The sequence below is a fragment of the Bufo gargarizans genome, chromosome 11, assembly GCF_014858855.1.
Source record: "Bufo gargarizans isolate SCDJY-AF-19 chromosome 11, ASM1485885v1, whole genome shotgun sequence".
NCBI lineage: Eukaryota > Metazoa > Chordata > Amphibia > Anura > Bufonidae > Bufo > Bufo gargarizans.
The window spans coordinates 91,602,260-91,621,477 of NC_058090.1; the positions used below are offsets into that span (position 1 = coordinate 91,602,260).

Genomic DNA, 19,218 nt, shown 5'->3' on the forward strand with positions numbered 1-19,218 from the left:
AGGAAATACTATACAGCCGCGATGATGATGTCACTTCCTGCCAGCGATGATGTCACTGCACATCTCGGGTTACATCATCTGCTCGTCTACAGAAGGAAACACTATACAGCCGCGATGATGATGTCACTTCCTGCCAGCGATGATGTCACTGCACATGCCGGGTTACATCATCTGCTCGTCTACAGAAGGAAACACTATACAGCCGCGATGATGATGTCACTTCCTGCCAGCAATGATGTCACTGCACATCCCGGGTTACATCATCTGCTCGTCTACAGAAGGAAATACTATACAGCCGCGATGATGATGTCACTTCCTGCCAGCAATGATGTCACTGCACATCTCGGGTTACATAATCTGCTCGTCTACAGAAGGAAATACTATACAGCCGGGATGATGATGTCACTTCCTGCCAGCAATGATGTCACTGCACATCCCGGGTTACATCATCTGCTCGTCTACAGAAGGAAATACTATACAGCCGGGATGATGATGTCACTTCCTGCCAGCAATGATGTCACTGCACATCCCGGGTTACATCATCTGCTCGTCTACAGAAGACCTGGAGGACTTGTGGATGGGGTCCCGCGACAGCATCATCTCCTGGATCTGGGCAAAGGTTGAGCAGTCTGCTGGAAACCGGTTCTTCTAGAGATCCGGAGAGAAGAAGTGGCGTTACATATATAGATCTACACAAAGAGAACCGGGGCCCTATATCTGGAGGGCCCTCACAGAGCGTTGGATTCATAAGATTCCTTCTGTGGTAATTCCACTTCCATCCACTAGATGGAGGCAAATCCCTTCTAAAAGAACCATATAGATTGATCCAGTGTTGATCCCCCCCCCTTCTTAAAGGGGTTGTCCATTTTTAAAGCTAGAGAACCCCTTTAATCTGGATTGGACCATGGACCCCGGGATTCCAGAACATGGAAGACTTACCGCCAAAGATAGCCTCAATAGTCCTGTGTGAGTCCTGGCCCCTGCAGGTTTAGCCTCCTGGACCTGAGCCTCTATTGCGGTCAGAAAGCCTTTAAGCCCCTCCTCCGTGACCCTGTTCCCTGTGAGATGGAAATCGGTGTATGAGAACTTACACTGCTACCAGTGCTGCCAGCAGGGGGCGCACTTTGATGCCCGGATGATGGGATTATACTTCTCTGCCCGCGTCATGCCCACCGCAGGAACTTCTACTCACGTGAAAGGTTCAGACTGATCAGAACTTTGTTTCCAGGGAGATAAACTTTCCCATCTCGATAGTCAGCTTGTTCCAGCAAAGGGTTAACGACTTCTGTTACCTCTGCCTGCTGAAAATACATCGTCAGGTGTCAGGACAATACTGCTATCTATCCACAGGGGGCGGTATTATAGTAGTTATATTCTTGTACATAGGAGCAGTATTATAGTAGTTATATTCTTGTACATAGGAGCAGTATTATAGTAGTTATATTCTTGTACATAGGAGCAGTATTATAGTAGTTATATTCTTGTACATAGAAGGCAGTATTATAGTAGTTATATTCTTGTACATAGGAGCAGTATTATAGTAGTTATATTCTTGTACATAGGAGCAGTATTATAGTAGATATATTCTTGTACATAGGAGGCAGTATTATAGTAGTTATATTCTTGTACACAGGAGCAGTAGTATAGTAGTTATATTCTTGTACATAGGAGGCAGTATTATAGTAGTTATATTCTTGTACATAGGAGCAGTATTATAGTAGTTATATTCTTGTACATAGGAGCAGTAGTATAGTAGTTATATTCTTGTACATAGGAGGCAGTATTATAGTAGTTATATTCTTGTACATAGGAGCAGTATTATAGTAGTTATATTCTTGTACATAGGAGCAGTATTATAGTAGTTATATTCTTGTACATAGGAGCAGTATTATAGTAGTTATATTCCTGTACATATGAGCAGTATTATAGTAGTTATATTCTTGTACATAGGAGCAGTATTATAGTAGTTATATTCTTGTACATAGGAGGCAGTATTATAGTAGTTATATTCTTGTACATAGGAGCAGTATTATAGTAGTTATATTCTTGTATATAGGAGCAGTATTATAGCAGTTATATTCTTGTACATAGGGGGCAGTATTATAGTAGTTATATTCTTGTACATAGGAGCAGTATTATAGTAGTTATATTCTTGTACATAGGAGCAGTATTATAGTAGTTATATTCTTGTACATAGGAGGCAGTATTATAGTAGTTATATTCCTGTACATAGAGCAGTATTATAGCAGTTATATTCTTGTACATAGGAGGCAGTATTATAGCAGTTATATTCTTGTACATAGGAGCAGTATTATAGTAGTTATATTCCTGTACATAGAGCAGTATTATAGTAGTTATATTCTTGTACATAGGAGCAGTATTATAGTAGTTATATTCTTGTACAGAGGAGCAGTATTATAGTAGTTATATTCTTGTACATAGGAGCAGTATTATAGTAGTTATATTCTTGTACATAGGAGGCAGTATTATAGTAGTTATATTCTTGTACATAGGAGGCAGTATTATAGTAGTTATATTCTTGTACATAGGAGCAGTATTATAGTAGTTATATTCTTGTACATAGGAGGCAGTATTATAGTAGTTATATTCTTGTACATAGGAGCAGTATTATAGTAGTTATATTCTTGTACATAGGAGCAGTATTATAGCAGTTATATTCTTGTACATAGGGGGCAGTATTATAGTAGTTATATTCTTGTACATAGGAGACAGTATTATAGCAGTTATATTCTTGTACATAGGAGCAGTATTATAGTAGTTATATTCTTGTACATAGGAGCAGTATTATAGTAGTTATATTCTTGTACATAGGAGGCAGTATTATAGTAGTTATATTCCTGTACATAGAGCAGTATTATAGTAGTTATATTCTTGTACATAGGAGCAGTATTATAGTAGTTATATTCTTGTACATAGGAGCAGTATTATAGTAGTTATATTCTTGTACATAGGAGGCAGTATTATAGCAGTTATATTCTTGTACATAGGAGGCAGTATTATAGTAGTTATATTCTTGTACATAGGAGCAGTATTATAGTAGTTATATTCTTGTACATAGGAGCAGTATTATAGTAGTTATATTCTTGTATATAGGAGCAGTATTATAGTAGTTATATTCTTGTACATAGGAGCAGTATTATAGTAGTTATATTCTTGTACATAGGAGGCAGTATTATAGTAGTTATATTCTTGTACATAGGAGCAGTATTATAGTAGTTATATTCTTGTACATAGGAGCAGTATTATAGTAGTTATATTCTTGTACATAGGAGCAGTATTATAGTAGTTATATTCTTGTACATAGGAGCAGTATTATAGTAGTTATATTCTTGTACATAGGAGGCAGTATTATAGTAGTATTATTGTACATAGGAGGCAGTATTATAGTAGTTATATTCTTGTACATAGGAGCAGTATTATAGTAGTTATATTCTTGTACATAGGAGCAGTATTATAGTAGTTATATTCTTGTACATAGGAGCAGTATTATAGTAGTTATATTCCTGTACATAGGAGCAGTATTATAGTAGTTATATTCTTGTACATAGGAGGCAGTATTATAGTAGTTATATTCTTGTACATAGGAGCAGTATTATAGTAGTTATATTCTTGTACATAGGAGCAGTATTATAGTAGTTATATTCTTGTACATAGGAGCAGTATTATAGTAGTTATATTCTTGTACATAGGAGCAGTATTATAGTAGTTATATTCTTGTACATAGGAGGCAGTATTATAGTAGTTATATTCTTGTACATAGGAGCAGTATTATAGTAGTTATATTCCTGTACATAGGAGGCAGTATTATAGTAGTTATAGTCTTGTACATAGGAGCAGTATTATAGTAGTTATATTCTTGTACATGGGAGCCGTATTATAGTAGTTATATTATTGTACATAGGAGCAGTATTATAGTAGTTATATTCTTGTACATAGGAGCCGTATTATAGTAGTTATATTCTTGTACATAGGAGCAGTATTATAGTAGTTATATTATTGTACATAGGAGCAGTATTATAGTAGTTATATTCTTGTACATAGGAGCAGTATTATAGTAGTTATATTCTTGTACATAGGAGCAGTATTATAGCAGTTATATTCTTTGTCAATTGTCCTTTTATTGAAAAGCATCAAGAAAAGCACAACATACAGTGATGTATAAGTCAAGATTGTTACAAACAATCATACTCGCAATTGACATATGCATAGACATTATGCTTAGACATTATGCTTAAGACATATGAAAGGTGCATTTTCCATGTCAAGGTCAGCAAATATTGGCAATTGACAATCAAAGTATAACCTGAGGTAGGTAAGGTCAACACAAACCAATAAGGAGGGTGGGGGGGGGGTACAAAATGTCCCTAGAACTGGACAGATACGGTCCAAGGCAGTTGAGGTGTATTGGATGGATCCAAAGAGAGGAAGACGGTTGGCTTCTTCCGTTCCTGCTAATGTGTCTGTCACAACTATGGGGCTATCATAAGGTTGTTGTCCATCAAAAATCACTAGGATGCTGAAGTACCATTCGCGCGCCTATACGCAACCCAGGGGGCCCATAACTTCTTATGTTTCTCGTGTGTCCTAAGTTCCCACCCTGCCAGTTCCTCCATACGGTGTATATGGTCTAGTTTGTTTAACCATTGAGAGACTGTAGGGGGATCTACACTCAGCCACTTTTGGGGGATAAGTAAGCGTGCAGCTTGAATCAGGTGTGTAGGAAGCTTGTTCTTTGATGGCAAAAGGTCCTTTGTTGGGAGCCATAAAAGGACCAGTTGAGGGGACAATGTCAGTTTAATGTTTAGAATTCCGTCAATGATCCGGGAGACGTTATCCCAGTATCCTCTTATTTTAGGACAGGACCAGAAAATGTGAAGAAGAGTGCCACCTTCCTCCCCACATCTCCAGCACTTGTCGTGGTCACTCAAGCCACTAAGAAATAGTTGTTTGGGGGTAAGGTACCACTGCGTGAGAACCTTATATGAATGTTCCTGGATCTTCACACAGCGGGAGAAGCCATGCGAGTGTGCGTGCATGCGGAGAACATCTGTCTCCGAGAAAGTGGTCTGAAGGTCGTTGGCCCAGGTGTGGACATATTGTGGGGTTATGTGGCGCTGAGGTGTATTCAAGGCCATATATATGTTAGATATCAATTTGCGTTGAGGGGAGGGGGGGCTCGCTAACTTCTCGAACCATTTCGAGGTCAGTACACATGGTTTCTGGGTGAGTAGCTGTTTCCCAGCAGCTGTTATAGATATGAGGTCTAGGAAGTTAGCTGCCTTCCAAATCAGACTGAGTGGGTGTTGCTCCGGTAGGGTGCCGCGTACTTTCCCTATAAATTTGGCTGCGGAGAAACTTCTGAATCTGTGCCAGATCTGTGAGACCTGAGTACCTGGAGATTGGACAGTGTGTGGTATAAGGTCTGCTGGCATCGCACCGGGAGGGTTCTGTAGGAGCCCGTGAGCCTTGTTGAGCTGTTTAATGACCAAACTGGTGCCCTTTAGGAGCACGTAGGAGTGCAGTGATGCATTGGATTGACCCCATAAAGCTGCTTTCTGCTGTTGGGTAAGCTGCACTAGTTCCAATTCCGTGCCCAATGTGTGATAGGCAGGGGAGTGGAGCTGCAACCACCTCTTCAGGTGTATGGCCCTGTAGTATGTTTGGACATCCGGCAGTGCTATACCTCCATGACCACGCCCCAGTACGAGCCTCTGGTGAGGAGCCCTAGCCTTCTTCCCGCCCCACAGGTAAGTCGCAAAAAGCCTGCGGAGCTTTGTAAAGTACGAGTTAGGTAGAAATATTGGCAACATCTGTAATACGTACGTAATTTTTGGAAGGACAAACGCTTTTAGGATGTTTTTCCTTCCCATCCAAGAGGAATAGGAGAGGCGTAGTGATTGAAGCAGTTTTTGGACCTCCGTTATTAGGGGAGTATAATTGAGCCGGAATAGATCGTCCGTGGACGCGGAGATCTTGACCCCCAGATAGGAAACACATGTGGGTTGCCATTTGAAGGGCGTAGTGGATTTTAAAATGGCTATGGAGCTCGCCGGGGCAGTAATATTTAAAGCTTCTGACTTGGAATAATTCATTTTGTAATTTGATAGCCTACCATACTCCTCAAATAGCTTCAGAAGATGCGGGAAGGCCTCGACCGGGTTGGAGACCATGATCAGTAAATCGTCGGCATAAGCCACGTTAATATATTCTGCACCGTTATCTCCTGTTTTCACCCCCCGAATATCCACATGCTCCCTAATAGCCTGAAGGAGAGTCTCCATGACCAGTATATACAAGGCGGGAGATAGGGGGCAGCCCTGACGCGTCCCATTACAGATAGGGAAGGACGGAGACAATGTACCGTTGACCCTGATTTTTGCGCTCGGACCTTTATATAGTGACATGACAGCTTCCTGAAATCTTGTCGGGATTCCAAACCTCGACATTGTCCTTTTCATAAAATCCCAGCTCACCCGGTCGAAGGCCTTCTCCGCATCAACACTAAGAAGCGCTAAGGGGAGGTTTTTCTTTTTGGCCCACTGTATTGCAGTGATCAGTCTACAGGAATTGTGGTTCCCTTCCCTCCCAGGAACAAAGCCAGATTGGTCGGGGTGGATAAGTTTGGGGAGCAGGCGACTCAGCCGCGTTGCTAGGAGTTTGGCCCATATTTTTATATCTACGTTAAGTAGTGAGATTGGCCTATAGCTACCGCAGAGAAGGGGATCCTTCCCAGGCTTTGGGAGTATGGTGACTGTGGCCACCAGAGCTTGCTTATGTAGGGTTTCCCCGTTCAGGAGTGCATTGCACCATGTTACCAGATGCGGTATCAATATATCTGGGAATTTTTTATAATAGCCCACCGGGAATCCATCCGGGCCGGGGCTTTTACCCATGGGCATAGAGGTTAGTAGGGCTTTTACTTCGAGTTCAGTGACTGGCTCTAATAAGGTATCACCTTCTTGTGGGGATATCTGGGGTAAACTAAGGCCTCTCAGAAACAAGTCTGTTGCTTCTTGTAATGAAGGGTCTGGGTGGTCTGGATAGTAGTTATATTCTTGTACATAGGAGCAGTATTATAGTAGTTATATTCTTGTACATAGGAGGCAGTATTATAGTAGTTATATTCTTGTACATAGGAGGCAGTATTATAGTAGTTATATTCTTGTACATAGGAGCAGTATTATAGTAGTTATATTCTTGTACATAGGAGCAGTATTATAGTAGTTATATTCTTGTACATAGGAGGCAGTATTATAGTAGTTATATTCTTGTACATAGGAGGCAGTATTATAGTAGTTATATTCTTGTACATAGGAGGCAGTATTATAGTAGTTATATTCTTGTACATAGGAGGCAGTATTATAGTAGTTATATTCTTGTACATAGGAGCAGTATTATAGTAGTTATATTCTTGTACATAGGAGCAGTATTATAGTAGTTATATTCTTGTACATAGGAGGCAGTATTATAGTAGTTATATTCTTGTACATAGGAGCAGTATTATAGTAGTTATATTCTTGTACATAGGAGCAGTATTATAGTAGTTATAGTCTTGTACATAGGGGCAGTATTATATAGTATTCTTGTACATATGAGCAGTATTATAGTAGTTATATTCTTGTACATAGGAGCAGTATTATAGTAGTTATATTCTTGTACATAGGAGCAGTATTATAGTAGTTATATTCCTGTACATAGGAGGCAGTATTATAGTAGTTATATTCTTGTACATAGGAGGCAGTATTATAGTAGTTATATTCTTGTATATAGGAGCAGTATTATAGTAGTTATATTCTTGTACATAGGAGCAGTATTATAGTAGTTAGATTCTTGTACATAGGAGCAGTATTATAGTAGTTATATTCTTGTACATAGGAGCAGTATTATAGTAGTTATATTCTTGTACACAGGAGGCAGTATTATAGTAGTTATATTCTTGTACATAGGAGCAGTATTATAGTAGTTATATTCTTGTACATAGGAGGCAGTATTATAGTAGTTATATTCTTGTACATAGGAGCAGTATTATAGCAGTTATATTCTTGTACATAGGAGGCAGTATTATAGTAGTTATGTTCTTGTACATAGGGGCAGTATTATAGTAGTTATATTCTTGTACATAGGAAGCAGTATTATAGTAGTTATATTCTTGTACATAGGAGCAGTATTATAGTAGTTATATTCTTGTACATAGGAGGCAGTATTATAGTAGTTATATTCTTGTACATAGGAGGCAGTATTATAGTAGTTATATTCTTGTACATAGAAGGCAGTATTATAGTAGTTATATTCTTGTACATAGGAGGCAGTATTATAGTAGTTATATTCTTGTACACAGGAGCAGTATTATAGTAGTTATATTCTTGTACATAGGAGCAGTATTATAGTAGTTATATTCTTGTACATAGGAGCAGTATTATAGTAGTTATATTCTTGTACATAGGAGCAGTATTATAGTAGTTATATTCTTGTACATAGGAGCAGTATTATAGTAGTTATATTATTGTACATAGGAGCAGTATTATAGTAGTTATATTCTTGTACATAGGAGCAGTATTATAGTAGTTATATTCTTGTACATAGGAGCAGTATTATAGTAGTTATATTCTTGTACATAGGAGCAGTATTATAGTAGTTATATTCTTGTACATAGGAGCAGTATTATTAGTAGTTATATTCTTGTACATAGGAGGCAGTATTATAGTAGTTATATTCTTGAACATAGGAGCAGTATTATAGTAGTTATATTCCTGTACATAGGAGCAGTATTATAGTAGTTATATTCTTGTACATAGGAGCAGCATTATAGTAGTTATATTCTTGTACATAGGAGCAGTATTATAGTAGTTATATTCTTGTACATAGGAGCAGTATTATAGTAGTTATATCCTTGTACATAGGAGCAGTATTATAGTAGTTATATTCCTGTACATAGGAGCAGTATTATAGTAGTTATATTCTTGTACATAGGAGGCAGTATTATAGTAGTTATATTCTTGTACATAGAGGGCAGTATTATAGTAGCTATATTCTTGTACATAGGAGCAGTATTAAAGTAGTTATATTCTTGTACATAGGAGAAGTATTATAGTAGTTATATTCCTGTACATAGGAGGCAGTATTATAGTAGTTATATTCTTGTACATAGGAGGCAGTATATTAGTAGTTATATTCTTGTACATAGGAGCAGTATTATAGTAGTTATAGTCTTGTACATAGGAGCAGTATTATAGTAGTTATATTCTTGTACATAGGAGGCAGTATTATAGTAGTTATATTCTTGTATATAGGAGCAGTATTATAGTAGTTATATTCTTGCATATAGGAGCAGTATTATAGTAGTTATATTCTTGTACATAGGAGCAGTATTATAGTAGTTATATTCTTGTACATAGGAGCAGTATTATAGTAGTTATATTCTTGTACATAGGAGCAGTATTATAGTAGTTATATTCTTGTACATAGGAGGCAGTATTATAGTAGGTATATTCTTTGTCAAATTTCTTTTTATTGGTAAGCAAGCAAAAGGTTTCAACACATCTGTTGAGCATCCATTCTGCCATGCAAGACAGAGCTGTACACAGTCAAATTATACAGTGTAATGGGAGACAAGCAGAGGTATACGAAATACATGAGGTCACGTCATTAAGTGATATCCAGTGTTGATTGTTTGCGGAGGCTTTTACGCTCTGCTCCCTATGTGCAAAATACCCTTCATGTACCATGCGCCCATATCTTGCATAGGTAAGTGAAATGCAAATATCTACCATGCATTTAATGTCAGAAAACACAAAGTTCCTAACTGAACCGGACAACAGTCCATTAACTTGGGGTACAAGGGGGGTTGGGATAATGAGGTCTCCCTAGAGAGACCCTCCTGCACACACGCGATACACACGTCTTTCAATCAGCTCCGTCTGTATACTCTCTACTAAGCCTTTTAAAATTTTAGTATGAACAGAAATCAGGCTACTGACTAATCTGCTATCCCCGCATTCCTGGAGTCTGGGGGTCTATCTCTTGTTTCCTATGTGTCAACCATGGGGCCCATAATTTGAGATATTTGTCGTGTCGTCTGATCTCCCAGCTAGCCAGCTCCTCCATTCTGCATATCTGATCCACCTTTGCTTCCCAATGTGGCAGCGTAGGGGGTTCCTCACTAAGCCATTTCTGTGGGATTAGAAGCCTTGCAGCTTGAATTAGATGTGTAGGTAAGTTTGATTTGGATGGAGACAAGCCAGGCCTGGGCAGCCAGAGAAGCACCAGTTCTGGGGATAGCTGAATATGTTTATGCATAATACTATCTATCGATGCAGATACTCCCTCCCAGTACTCGCGTAGTTTCGGACATGACCAGAATATATGCGTCTGTGATCCACTCCCCTCCCCACACCTCCAGCACAGGTCAGAGTTGCTAAGTCCCTTAGTAAATAATTGTTTCGGGGTGTGATACCACTGGGTCAATAACTTGTATGAGTGCTCTTGTACTCTTACGCACCGTGAGAACCCGTGTGAGTGCGCGTGTATGCGCAAGATATCCGTTTCGGAGAATTCTAAATCCAGCTCCGTAGCCCAGGTTTTCAGATAATGAGGAATCCCTACAGGATTTTGTGTGTTAAGTGCTAGATACAGTTTGGAGACCAATTTCGTAGGAGGGGACTTTAAATGTAACAGCTTCTCGAACCAAGTGGGTTCAGTCTTGCCTTGTCTGTCTTTTAGAAGGGACTTGCTAACAGAGTTAAATTCAATGGCGTCCAGAAAGTTACAGGTTGACAGGACACTATTTATGGGGTGCTGATCACAAAGAGCCCCTGACGCCCCATCTAGGAATTCTGTTACTGTATAAGGGCGCATTTTGTTCCACGTCTGTGATATAGTATCTGCCTTAGGCCTAGTTAGGAACGGGGCAAGGTCGGCTGGCATCAAAGGTGACGGTGCAGATAATAAGCTTTTGTCTTTGTTCAATTGTCTAATAACGGCAGCTGTACCTTTGAGCAACACATGGGAGTGTAGTGAAGAGGAGTTCAGACCCCACAGACCTGCTCTCTGCTTCTTATCTAGTTGTGCAATTTCCAATTCTCTACCCAAAATGTTGGACCACGGGGCGTGAATTTGCAACCATCTCTTCAGATGAGTGGCATTATAATATAATTGAGCATCCGGCAGAGCCATACCGCCCTGGGTCCTCCTCAATATCAGCGTGCGATGCGCCAGTCTCGCTCCCCTCCCCCTCCAAAGAAACGTGCTAAAAAGTCGTCTTATTTGCGTAAAGAAGGAAGAGGGGAGAAAGACAGGCAACATCTGCATCACATATAGCAACCTCGGCATGATGAATGCCTTCAGCATATTCTTCCGGCCCATCCATGATACATATGGAATCCGCAGGGTGTGTAGCTGTTGTTGGATGTCCCTTAACAATGTCGCATAGTTTAGTTGGAATAATTTATCCAATCTATAAGGAAGCTTGATACCCAGGTAGGACAGGTGAGAAGTTTGCCATATAAAAGGAGTAGAGGATTTGAGCAGGTTAATCTGATGGGCTGGAGCGGATACGTTCATAGCCTCTGACTTTGTATGGTTTACTTTAAAGTTAGACACTTGACCGTATTGCTCGAACAGAGCCAGCAGACGCGGGAAGGCCTCGACCGGGTTGGATACCATGACCAGAAGGTCGTCAGCATATGCCGCATTAAGGTGTTCGGTGGAGCTATTTTCCAATTTAACACCTTTAATGTCCGGATGTTCCCTAATAGCTTGTAACAATGTTTCCATTACGAGAATGTACAAAGCAGGTGATAACGGGCAGCCCTGCCGCGTCCCATTTCTTATAGGAAAAGGGGGCGACAACGTGCCATTAACTCGGATCCGGGCGCTGGGGTCGCCATAAAGTGACATAATAGCGCTTCTGAACTGCTGGGGAAAACCAAATTTTTCCAGCGTACGCAACATATAGGACCAATTAACCCGGTCGAAGGCCTTCTCCGCGTCCACACCCAACATAACCAGTGGGGTTTTTTTTTTAAGAGCCAACTGCATAATGGACAGGATTCTACATGAGTTGTGACTGCCCTCTCTACCTGGGACAAAACCCGTTTGCTCAGGGTTTATGAGTTTAGGAAGAAGAACACTAATCCTAGTCGCTAGGAGTTTCGCCCAAACCTTAATGTCGACGTTTAGCAACGAAATTGGCCGATAACTGCCACATTGCTTGGGGTCCTTTCCTGGTTTGGGAAGGATAGTAACTGTGGCTTCTAGGGACTGCTTATGCAACTGGGAACCTGTCAGAAGCTCATTGCACCAGGCAGCCAAGTAGGGAATCAGTATGTTTGAGAATTTTTTATAATATCCCACCGGGAAGCCGTCTGGACCCGGGCTCTTCCCATGTGGCATGGAACCTAGCAATTTAGCCACCTCTTCCTCAGTGACAGGTGACAGTAGCGCCTGGCTCTCTTCCTCAGTCAGGGTGGGCAAATGTATATGGCTAAGAAACTTATCTATGAGGGAGTCTCTTCCCTCCGAGGATCCAACTACTTCCTCCGGGAGGCCATATAAGCCTTTATAGAATTTTTGGAACTCATTGGCTATGTCTGACGTTTTGTGTAAGGTATTGCCATCCTTAGTGTCGATTCCCGCAATGTACATGGAGTCTTTCCTTTGCTTAAGCAGGGAGGCCATAAGTTTAGTGCCCTTATCTCCATGGGAATAAAAGCGAAACTGCGAATATTGATACGTTTTCGCATGACCTATGTTTAAGTGGTCAGTCAGTTGCTTCCGTAAAACGGTTAACTTATCTCTGGCTTCTATGGCTTTCGATCTTTTGTGTAGCGTCTCAATATCAGCAATTTGTTTAAGTAGATTGTTCAGGTGTTCCTGCCTTACCCTTTTAACTCTGCTGCCCAGCGCAATGAGCTCCCCCCTCATGACCTGTTTATGCGTCTCCCAGACGGTTGCAAGTGGCATTCCTTCAGTGCAGTTTTCTTTAAAAAATAAAGTCAGTTTCTGACTAAGATTATCTAGGTCTGAATTTTTATCTAGGAGTGTCTCGTTTAAACGCCATTGTTTATCCTGAGTTGGTAAAGTTGGGAATCGGAGTGAGGCAGTTACCGGGGCATGATCAGAAACCGTAATGGGTTCAATGGTGGACCGCTCCAGCCCGTCCGCACAGCTGCCAGAGATCAGGATATAATCCAGCCTCTTATAGGTGTTGTGTGGTGCTGAAAAGAAAGAGAAATCCTTATCAACAGGGTGAAGCAGTCTCCACGAATCCACCAGGTTAGCATCCGCCAGATAGCTATTGACCCTGCCCAAGACTGCATGAGTTAGTTGTGAGGTGCCATCAGAGGCATCTACTAATGGGTTAAGTGTCATGTTCAGATCCCCTCCTATTAACCTTATCCCCTCTGCAAAGGAAGCAAACTTCTTTAGGGTATTGATGAACCACTTTGCTTGTCCCCTGTTAGGGCAATATAAACTGGCAAGTGTCACTACCTGGGTACCAATCGAGCCTTTTATAAATATATAGCGCCCCTCTGGGTCTTCTTGCTTACACGTCAATTGAAAAGGGACATTCTTCGATATAGCAATGCCCACCCCTCTGGCTGCTTTGTTGAATTCACTAGAAAACCAGTGCCGAAAATATGTTTTGGGGAGGGTAGGTACGCGCCCCGACTTAAAGTGTAGCTCCTGTAGGAAGCAGATATCTGTGTGCCACTTCCTCATTGTAGATATAACTTGTGACCTCTTCTGCGGGGTGTTAAACCCCCTAACATTGAGTGATGAGCATTTAATCAGTGCCATTATACGTACTAGTCAGTGTCAGTAGAGCGAGCAATGATACAGAATCACGTGTGCTGCCAGGGAAACACAATAACGGGAAAAACAATAAGAACCAATGTAAAATGGAGTATGACTCCAACATGAAAGACAGGTAGCTTGTGCCCATCGCGCAGCCCATCACAAAGAGGCAAAGCGCAAACGGCCCAAGCCCACCCGTATTGAGGCGCTTGCACCAGGGTTGCGCCATTGAGTCCCTGGTGAGTGTTATGTGGGATTGAGGGGTCATGTCAATCCGGGGGGGAGAACCAACATATCTCCTGGGTCATAGCAAACAGCTTTAGATATTGTATACAGCATAACAACCTAGCCCGGCCGGCCCTAAGTCCACACTCTACCACAATCCAGCCATGATATGTCCACCCAAACGTCGACATGTGGGCTACCAACCCCTCTGGACACAGGCCTCTGCTAGATGTAACACCTACAGGTATGAAAGCATACGATGTCCAGACCTGTCCCCAAGAGGGGTGAGCTGCCGCCACATTCGGTAAGACAGTAAACTGGTACCGCCTGCCACAGAGCGGCCCATACGCAGCATCGCAGCCCGGGCCCAACTGGGACCCGACCGCGAGGCGGCGGCTGGGCGTCCCACAAACAGACATAAGACAGCAGACAAATATGGCTTGCATTATACTTGCATCACGGATCATCAATATCGTCCATTGTGTGGCCTAGTCCGACCATTCTGCTTCTGGTAAACGCAGTCTCTCTTCAAGTGACGCACTGAGCCCGGCTAGCAACTCAAGGCCTGCGGCCGAATTTCCTCTTATTTGCTGCTTGGATCCACCTCTGCTCCTCCGGTAGTTCAGGCAAGGGGACACCTGTGTCGGCTGATGGTAGCCAAGATGGGATGTCTAATGGAGTCGTCTGGAGAAGGGACCAGGCTGCCGGTAAGTCCGCTGGTGTGCGTATCGTGCATCTCCTTCCCTCAGATGAAAAGGTTAGTCCAAACGGAAAAAGCCATTTGTAAGGCATCTTGATTGCTCTAAGATGGTCTGTGAGCGGCCTCAGAATCCTCCGCTTACTCAGAGTCGAGGGTGCAAGGTCCTGATACATTAGGATTTTGGCTCCTTCATAGACCAATTCTTTCTGCTCTCTGGCAGCTTTAAGTATCGCCGCTGTGTCAACATATCGCAGCAAACCGCACACTACATCTCTAGGCGGATCTGTGTCTTTTGGTCTCGGCCGTAATGCTCTGTGGATTCTTTCCACACAAATCTCTGCAGCTCTGTCTTTTCCTAGTAGGCCGGAAAAAATGGCGGCCGCTGCTTCAGGCAATGCGTCATGAGGCACCAGCTCTGGGAGACCACGTAGCCGGATGTTTTTTCGTCGACTACGGTTTTCTTGGTCCTCTATTAAGGCGAAGGCATTATCCAGCGAAGCGGCAAGTGCTGTGCTGTTTCCGCCCAAGGTATGAGCAAAGGTCAACATGGCTGCTTGATCTTGTTCCAACCTTTCTACCCGGTGTCCTATGTGCTTCAGGTCACCTTTAATCTCCATGAGATCCTGTAACACCGGTGCCAGAGCTGATGTCAGAGCTTGCTGTATAAACTGGCGTGAAATGGGCGCCGACGAGTTGGTGCGGGCCCGGGAGTCTATATCTGAAGAGACGCCTTCTGCTCCCTCTGCATCTCGTGGCCACTCATCTTGTTCCGGTGGCGCCATTTTAGCAGCGCTTGCGGCCGGAGGCTTTTTAGCGAAGAATTTGTCCATTTCTTGCGGAATTTTGTCTGCCTTGGAGGGTTCAGGCTTGTCACTGGGGATATATCTGCCTATTTTGCCCATTTTTGAACGGCTAGACAGCAGAATTTACAAGTTTGCTGACTCACATGGAGAGGAGCTCTCTCACATGCGTCTGTCCCGGTCGGCTGTTAGGCTCCGCCCCCTCATAGTAGTTATATTCTTGTACATAGGAGCAGTATTATAGTAGTTATATTCTTGTACATAGGAGCAGTATTATAGTAGTTATATTCTTGTACATAGGAGCAGTATTATAGCAGTTATATTCCTGTACATAGGAGCAGTATTATAGTAGTTATATTCTTGTACATAGGAGGCAGTATTATAGTAGTTATATTCTTGTACATAGGAGCAGTATTATAGTAGTTATATTCTTGTACATAGGAGCAGTATTATAGTAGTTATATTCTTGTACATAGGGGCAGTATTATAGTAGTCATATTCTTGTACATAGGAGGCAGCATTATAGTAGTTATATTCTTATACATAGAAGCAGTATTATAGTAGTTATATTCTTGTACATAGGAGGCAGTATTATAGTAGTTATATTCTTGTACATAGGGGCAGTATTATAGTAGTTATATTCTTGTATATAGGAGGCAGTATTATAGTAGTTATATTCTTGTACATAGGGGGCAGTATTATAGTAGTTATATTCCTGTACATAGGAGCAGTATTATAGTAGTTATATTCTTGTACACAGGAGCAGTATTATAGTAGTTATATTCTTGTACATAGGGAGCAGTATTATAGTAGGTATATTCTTGTACATAGGAGGCAGTATTATAGTAGTTATATTCTTGTACATAGGAGCAGTATTATAGTAATTATATTCTTGTACACAGGAGCAGTATTATAGTAGTTATATTCTTGTACATAGGAGGCAGTATTATAGCAGTTATATTCCTGTACATAGGGGGCAGTATTATAGTAGTTATATTATTTTACATAAGGGATGGAATTATTATATAATCTTGAGTTTTAAAATAACTTGTACAGGGCTGAAGTGCAGTTGCGGAGGGCACCTCGTCTCTTACCTCATGCTCTAGTAATGGCGCCCTCTTGGAGGCAGACTTAACTGGTTTTCCTCTTGCGTTCTTTAGGTCAGAGCCGGCTGTCTCTATAAGACAACAGTTGCCATCACTACACTGTGAATACACCACGTCACCATCATTTTTGAACAGACGCACACCCCAGTCTCTGATACCAGCCAGGGAGTTTGACCGCACTTACGTTTTTTGATGGTTTTTGGGTCTTCTTTCTTAGCAGGTCCAGGTTGAGTTGTAACGGTAGAAGCTCCACTCGCCACACTGCTGACATTCGTTTTGTCTTCCTTCTTTTGAGGATCCTGAAAAAAGTTTAGAATAGTATATGTACAATGAGGTCAGATCTAAACAATATGTAATACAATAAATAACTCGTGATGTAGCAGAGCTCAGTTTGTCAATTCAGCTAAGCTGGCCATATGGGATCATGTATAGGGAATAACCTGATGACTCCCTAACATCTTCCATTGTGAGAACCATTCATGAGATGGCTGAAGTTCAACTCATCTGACACTTTTGTGCCCCAGAGATAAGCAGCGCCAATGTTTATCAAACTCTTATCTCCCCCTTTCCATAGCAATAACTTGTTCAGAATCTGGTCACTCCATGGTTAGGCCATGTCTCATGGAGGTCTCAGGACCACCCAGCTCACCTTCTCCTTCTTCTTTGAGACGCTCGATTTCGCCTTCTGCGCCTGGGACTTCTCTGCTTTCTCCGCAGCGGAGTTGCTGTGGTGGCTGAGTGGTCGCTCACTCTTGGAATCGGCGTGGCGTGATGTGCCCGGCTTTAAGAAAAAGGCAACCATTAATCTTGACCGCCTGCCCTCTCGACCCACCCACCTCCTGGTCATGTTCCTCACCGATCGTGGCTGCTCCTGAGCCTCCTTCTCCAGTAACAGTCGCCTCCTCTCCACTATTTCTGTATGTCTTAGTGGAAAGTGTCCCAGCACCTAAACCACAGGGTTATATTATACACACATGACGGGGCAGGCCTGTAGAACATTCAGATTCCTTACCAACCTCGGCCAAGGCGCGCGCCCCTTGATCCCCGATCTGGTTACTGGACAGGTTGAGGGACAGCAGTGACCGGTTGAATCGTAAGGCCTAGAATAAAATGCAATTTACATTGTAGATGATGACCCTTCCCACCACGGGACGGGGGTACCTCCGGCTGCACCCCCTTCATAGGAGGAGTGCTCCTCACCTGGGCAATGTCCCCGGCCCCCTGGTCTGAGATGTGGTTGTAGCTGAGGACCAGAGCGGCCAGGTTCTTGTTGGTCACCTTCAGGCTCTGCAGGGCTTGGCTGATGAGTCTGGCCCCCTCGTCATCAATCTGGTTGTTTCTGAGCGATATGTGGACCAACCTGTGTGGACGGGGGACGTGTGCATGAGAAGAGGTGGCAGATGCCTTCATGACAGCCGCTCCACCTGTTCCACCTCCTATTACTCCCCCTGTCAGTTATTTCATAGGATTGTAGTAGGAGGGTTTATTTAAAGGGATAGTCAACAAAAAAAGTGCACTGGCACCAAACCATGTATGTAATGAACACCAGGTGGCGCCATACCATGTATGTAATGAACACCAGGTGAGGCCATACTATGTAAGTAATGAACACCAGGTGGCGCCATACTATGTAAGTAATGAGTAACAGGTGGTGCCATACTATGTAAGTAATGAACACCAGGTGGCGCCATACTATGTAAGTAATGAACATCAGGTGATGTCATACCATGTATGTAATGAACACCAGGTGGCGCCATACCATGTATGTAATGAGCACTAGGTGGCGCCATACTATGTAAGTAATGAGTAACAGGTGGTGCCATACTATGTAAGTAATGAACACCAGGTGAGGCCATACTATGTAAGTAATGAACACCAGGTGGCGCCATACTATGTAAGTAATGAGTAACAGGTGGTGCCATACTATGTAAGTAATGAACACCAGGTGATGCCATACTATGTAAGTAATGAACACCAGGTGACGCCATACTATGTAAGTAATGAACACCAGGTGGCGCCATACTATGTAAGTAATGAGTAACAGGTGGTGCCATACTATGTAAGTAATTAACACCAGGTGAGGCCATACTATGTAAGTAATGAACATCAGGTGGCGCCATACTATGTAAGTAATGAGTAACAGGTGGTGCCATACTATGTAATAATGAACACCAGGTGATGCCATACTATGTAAGTAATGAACACCAGGTGAGGCCATACTATGTAAGTAATGAGTAACAGGTGGTGCCATACTATGTAATAATGAACACCAGGTGAGGCCATACTATGTAAGTAATGAACACCAGGTGGTGCCATACTATGTAAGTAATGAACACCAGGTGGTGCCATACCATGTAAGTAATGAGTAACAGGAGATGCCATACTATGTAATAATGAACACCAGGTGAGGCCATACTATGTAAGTAATGAACACCAGGTGAGCCATACTATGTAAGTAATGAGTAACAGGAGATGCCATACTATGTAAGTAATGAACACCAGGTGAGGCCATACTATGTAAGTAATGAGTAACAGGTGATGCCATACTATGTAAGTAATGAGTAACAGGTGG

At 42.1% G+C, this 19,218-nt stretch overlaps 1 protein-coding gene across 1 annotated transcript; it reads right to left on the bottom strand.

The window, feature by feature from the left end:
• Positions 1-506: 506 nt before the first annotated feature.
• On the bottom strand, positions 507-18,056 carry LRRC71 (leucine rich repeat containing 71). Its single transcript, XM_044271395.1, has 9 exons — positions 17,847-18,056; positions 17,663-17,746; positions 17,503-17,592; positions 17,296-17,427; positions 16,831-16,945; positions 16,635-16,717; positions 1,193-1,301; positions 940-1,058; positions 507-648 (listed from the first exon to the last, which is right to left on the bottom strand). The coding sequence occupies exons 1-9, from the start codon at positions 18,054-18,056 to the stop codon at positions 535-537; spliced, it is 1,056 nt and encodes a 351-aa protein (XP_044127330.1). The 3' UTR covers positions 507-534.
• Positions 18,057-19,218: the final 1,162 nt, after the last annotated feature.

What these genes read in the sequence shown, in the direction of transcription:
- LRRC71 (XM_044271395.1), bottom strand. Translation starts at nt 18,056, where the DNA reads ATGAAGGCATCTGCCACCTCTTCTCATGCACACGTCCCCCGTCCACAC. An exon ending in GGGCGCGCGCCTTGGCCGAG is followed by an intron (nt 17,593 to 17,662) that starts GTTGGTAAGGAA and finishes CCTGTGGTTTAG; the next exon opens with GTGCTGGGACACTTTCCACT. An exon ending in CCCAAAAACCATCAAAAAAC is followed by an intron (nt 16,718 to 16,830) that starts GTAAGTGCGGTC and finishes GTTGTCTTATAG; the next exon opens with AGACAGCCGGCTCTGACCTA.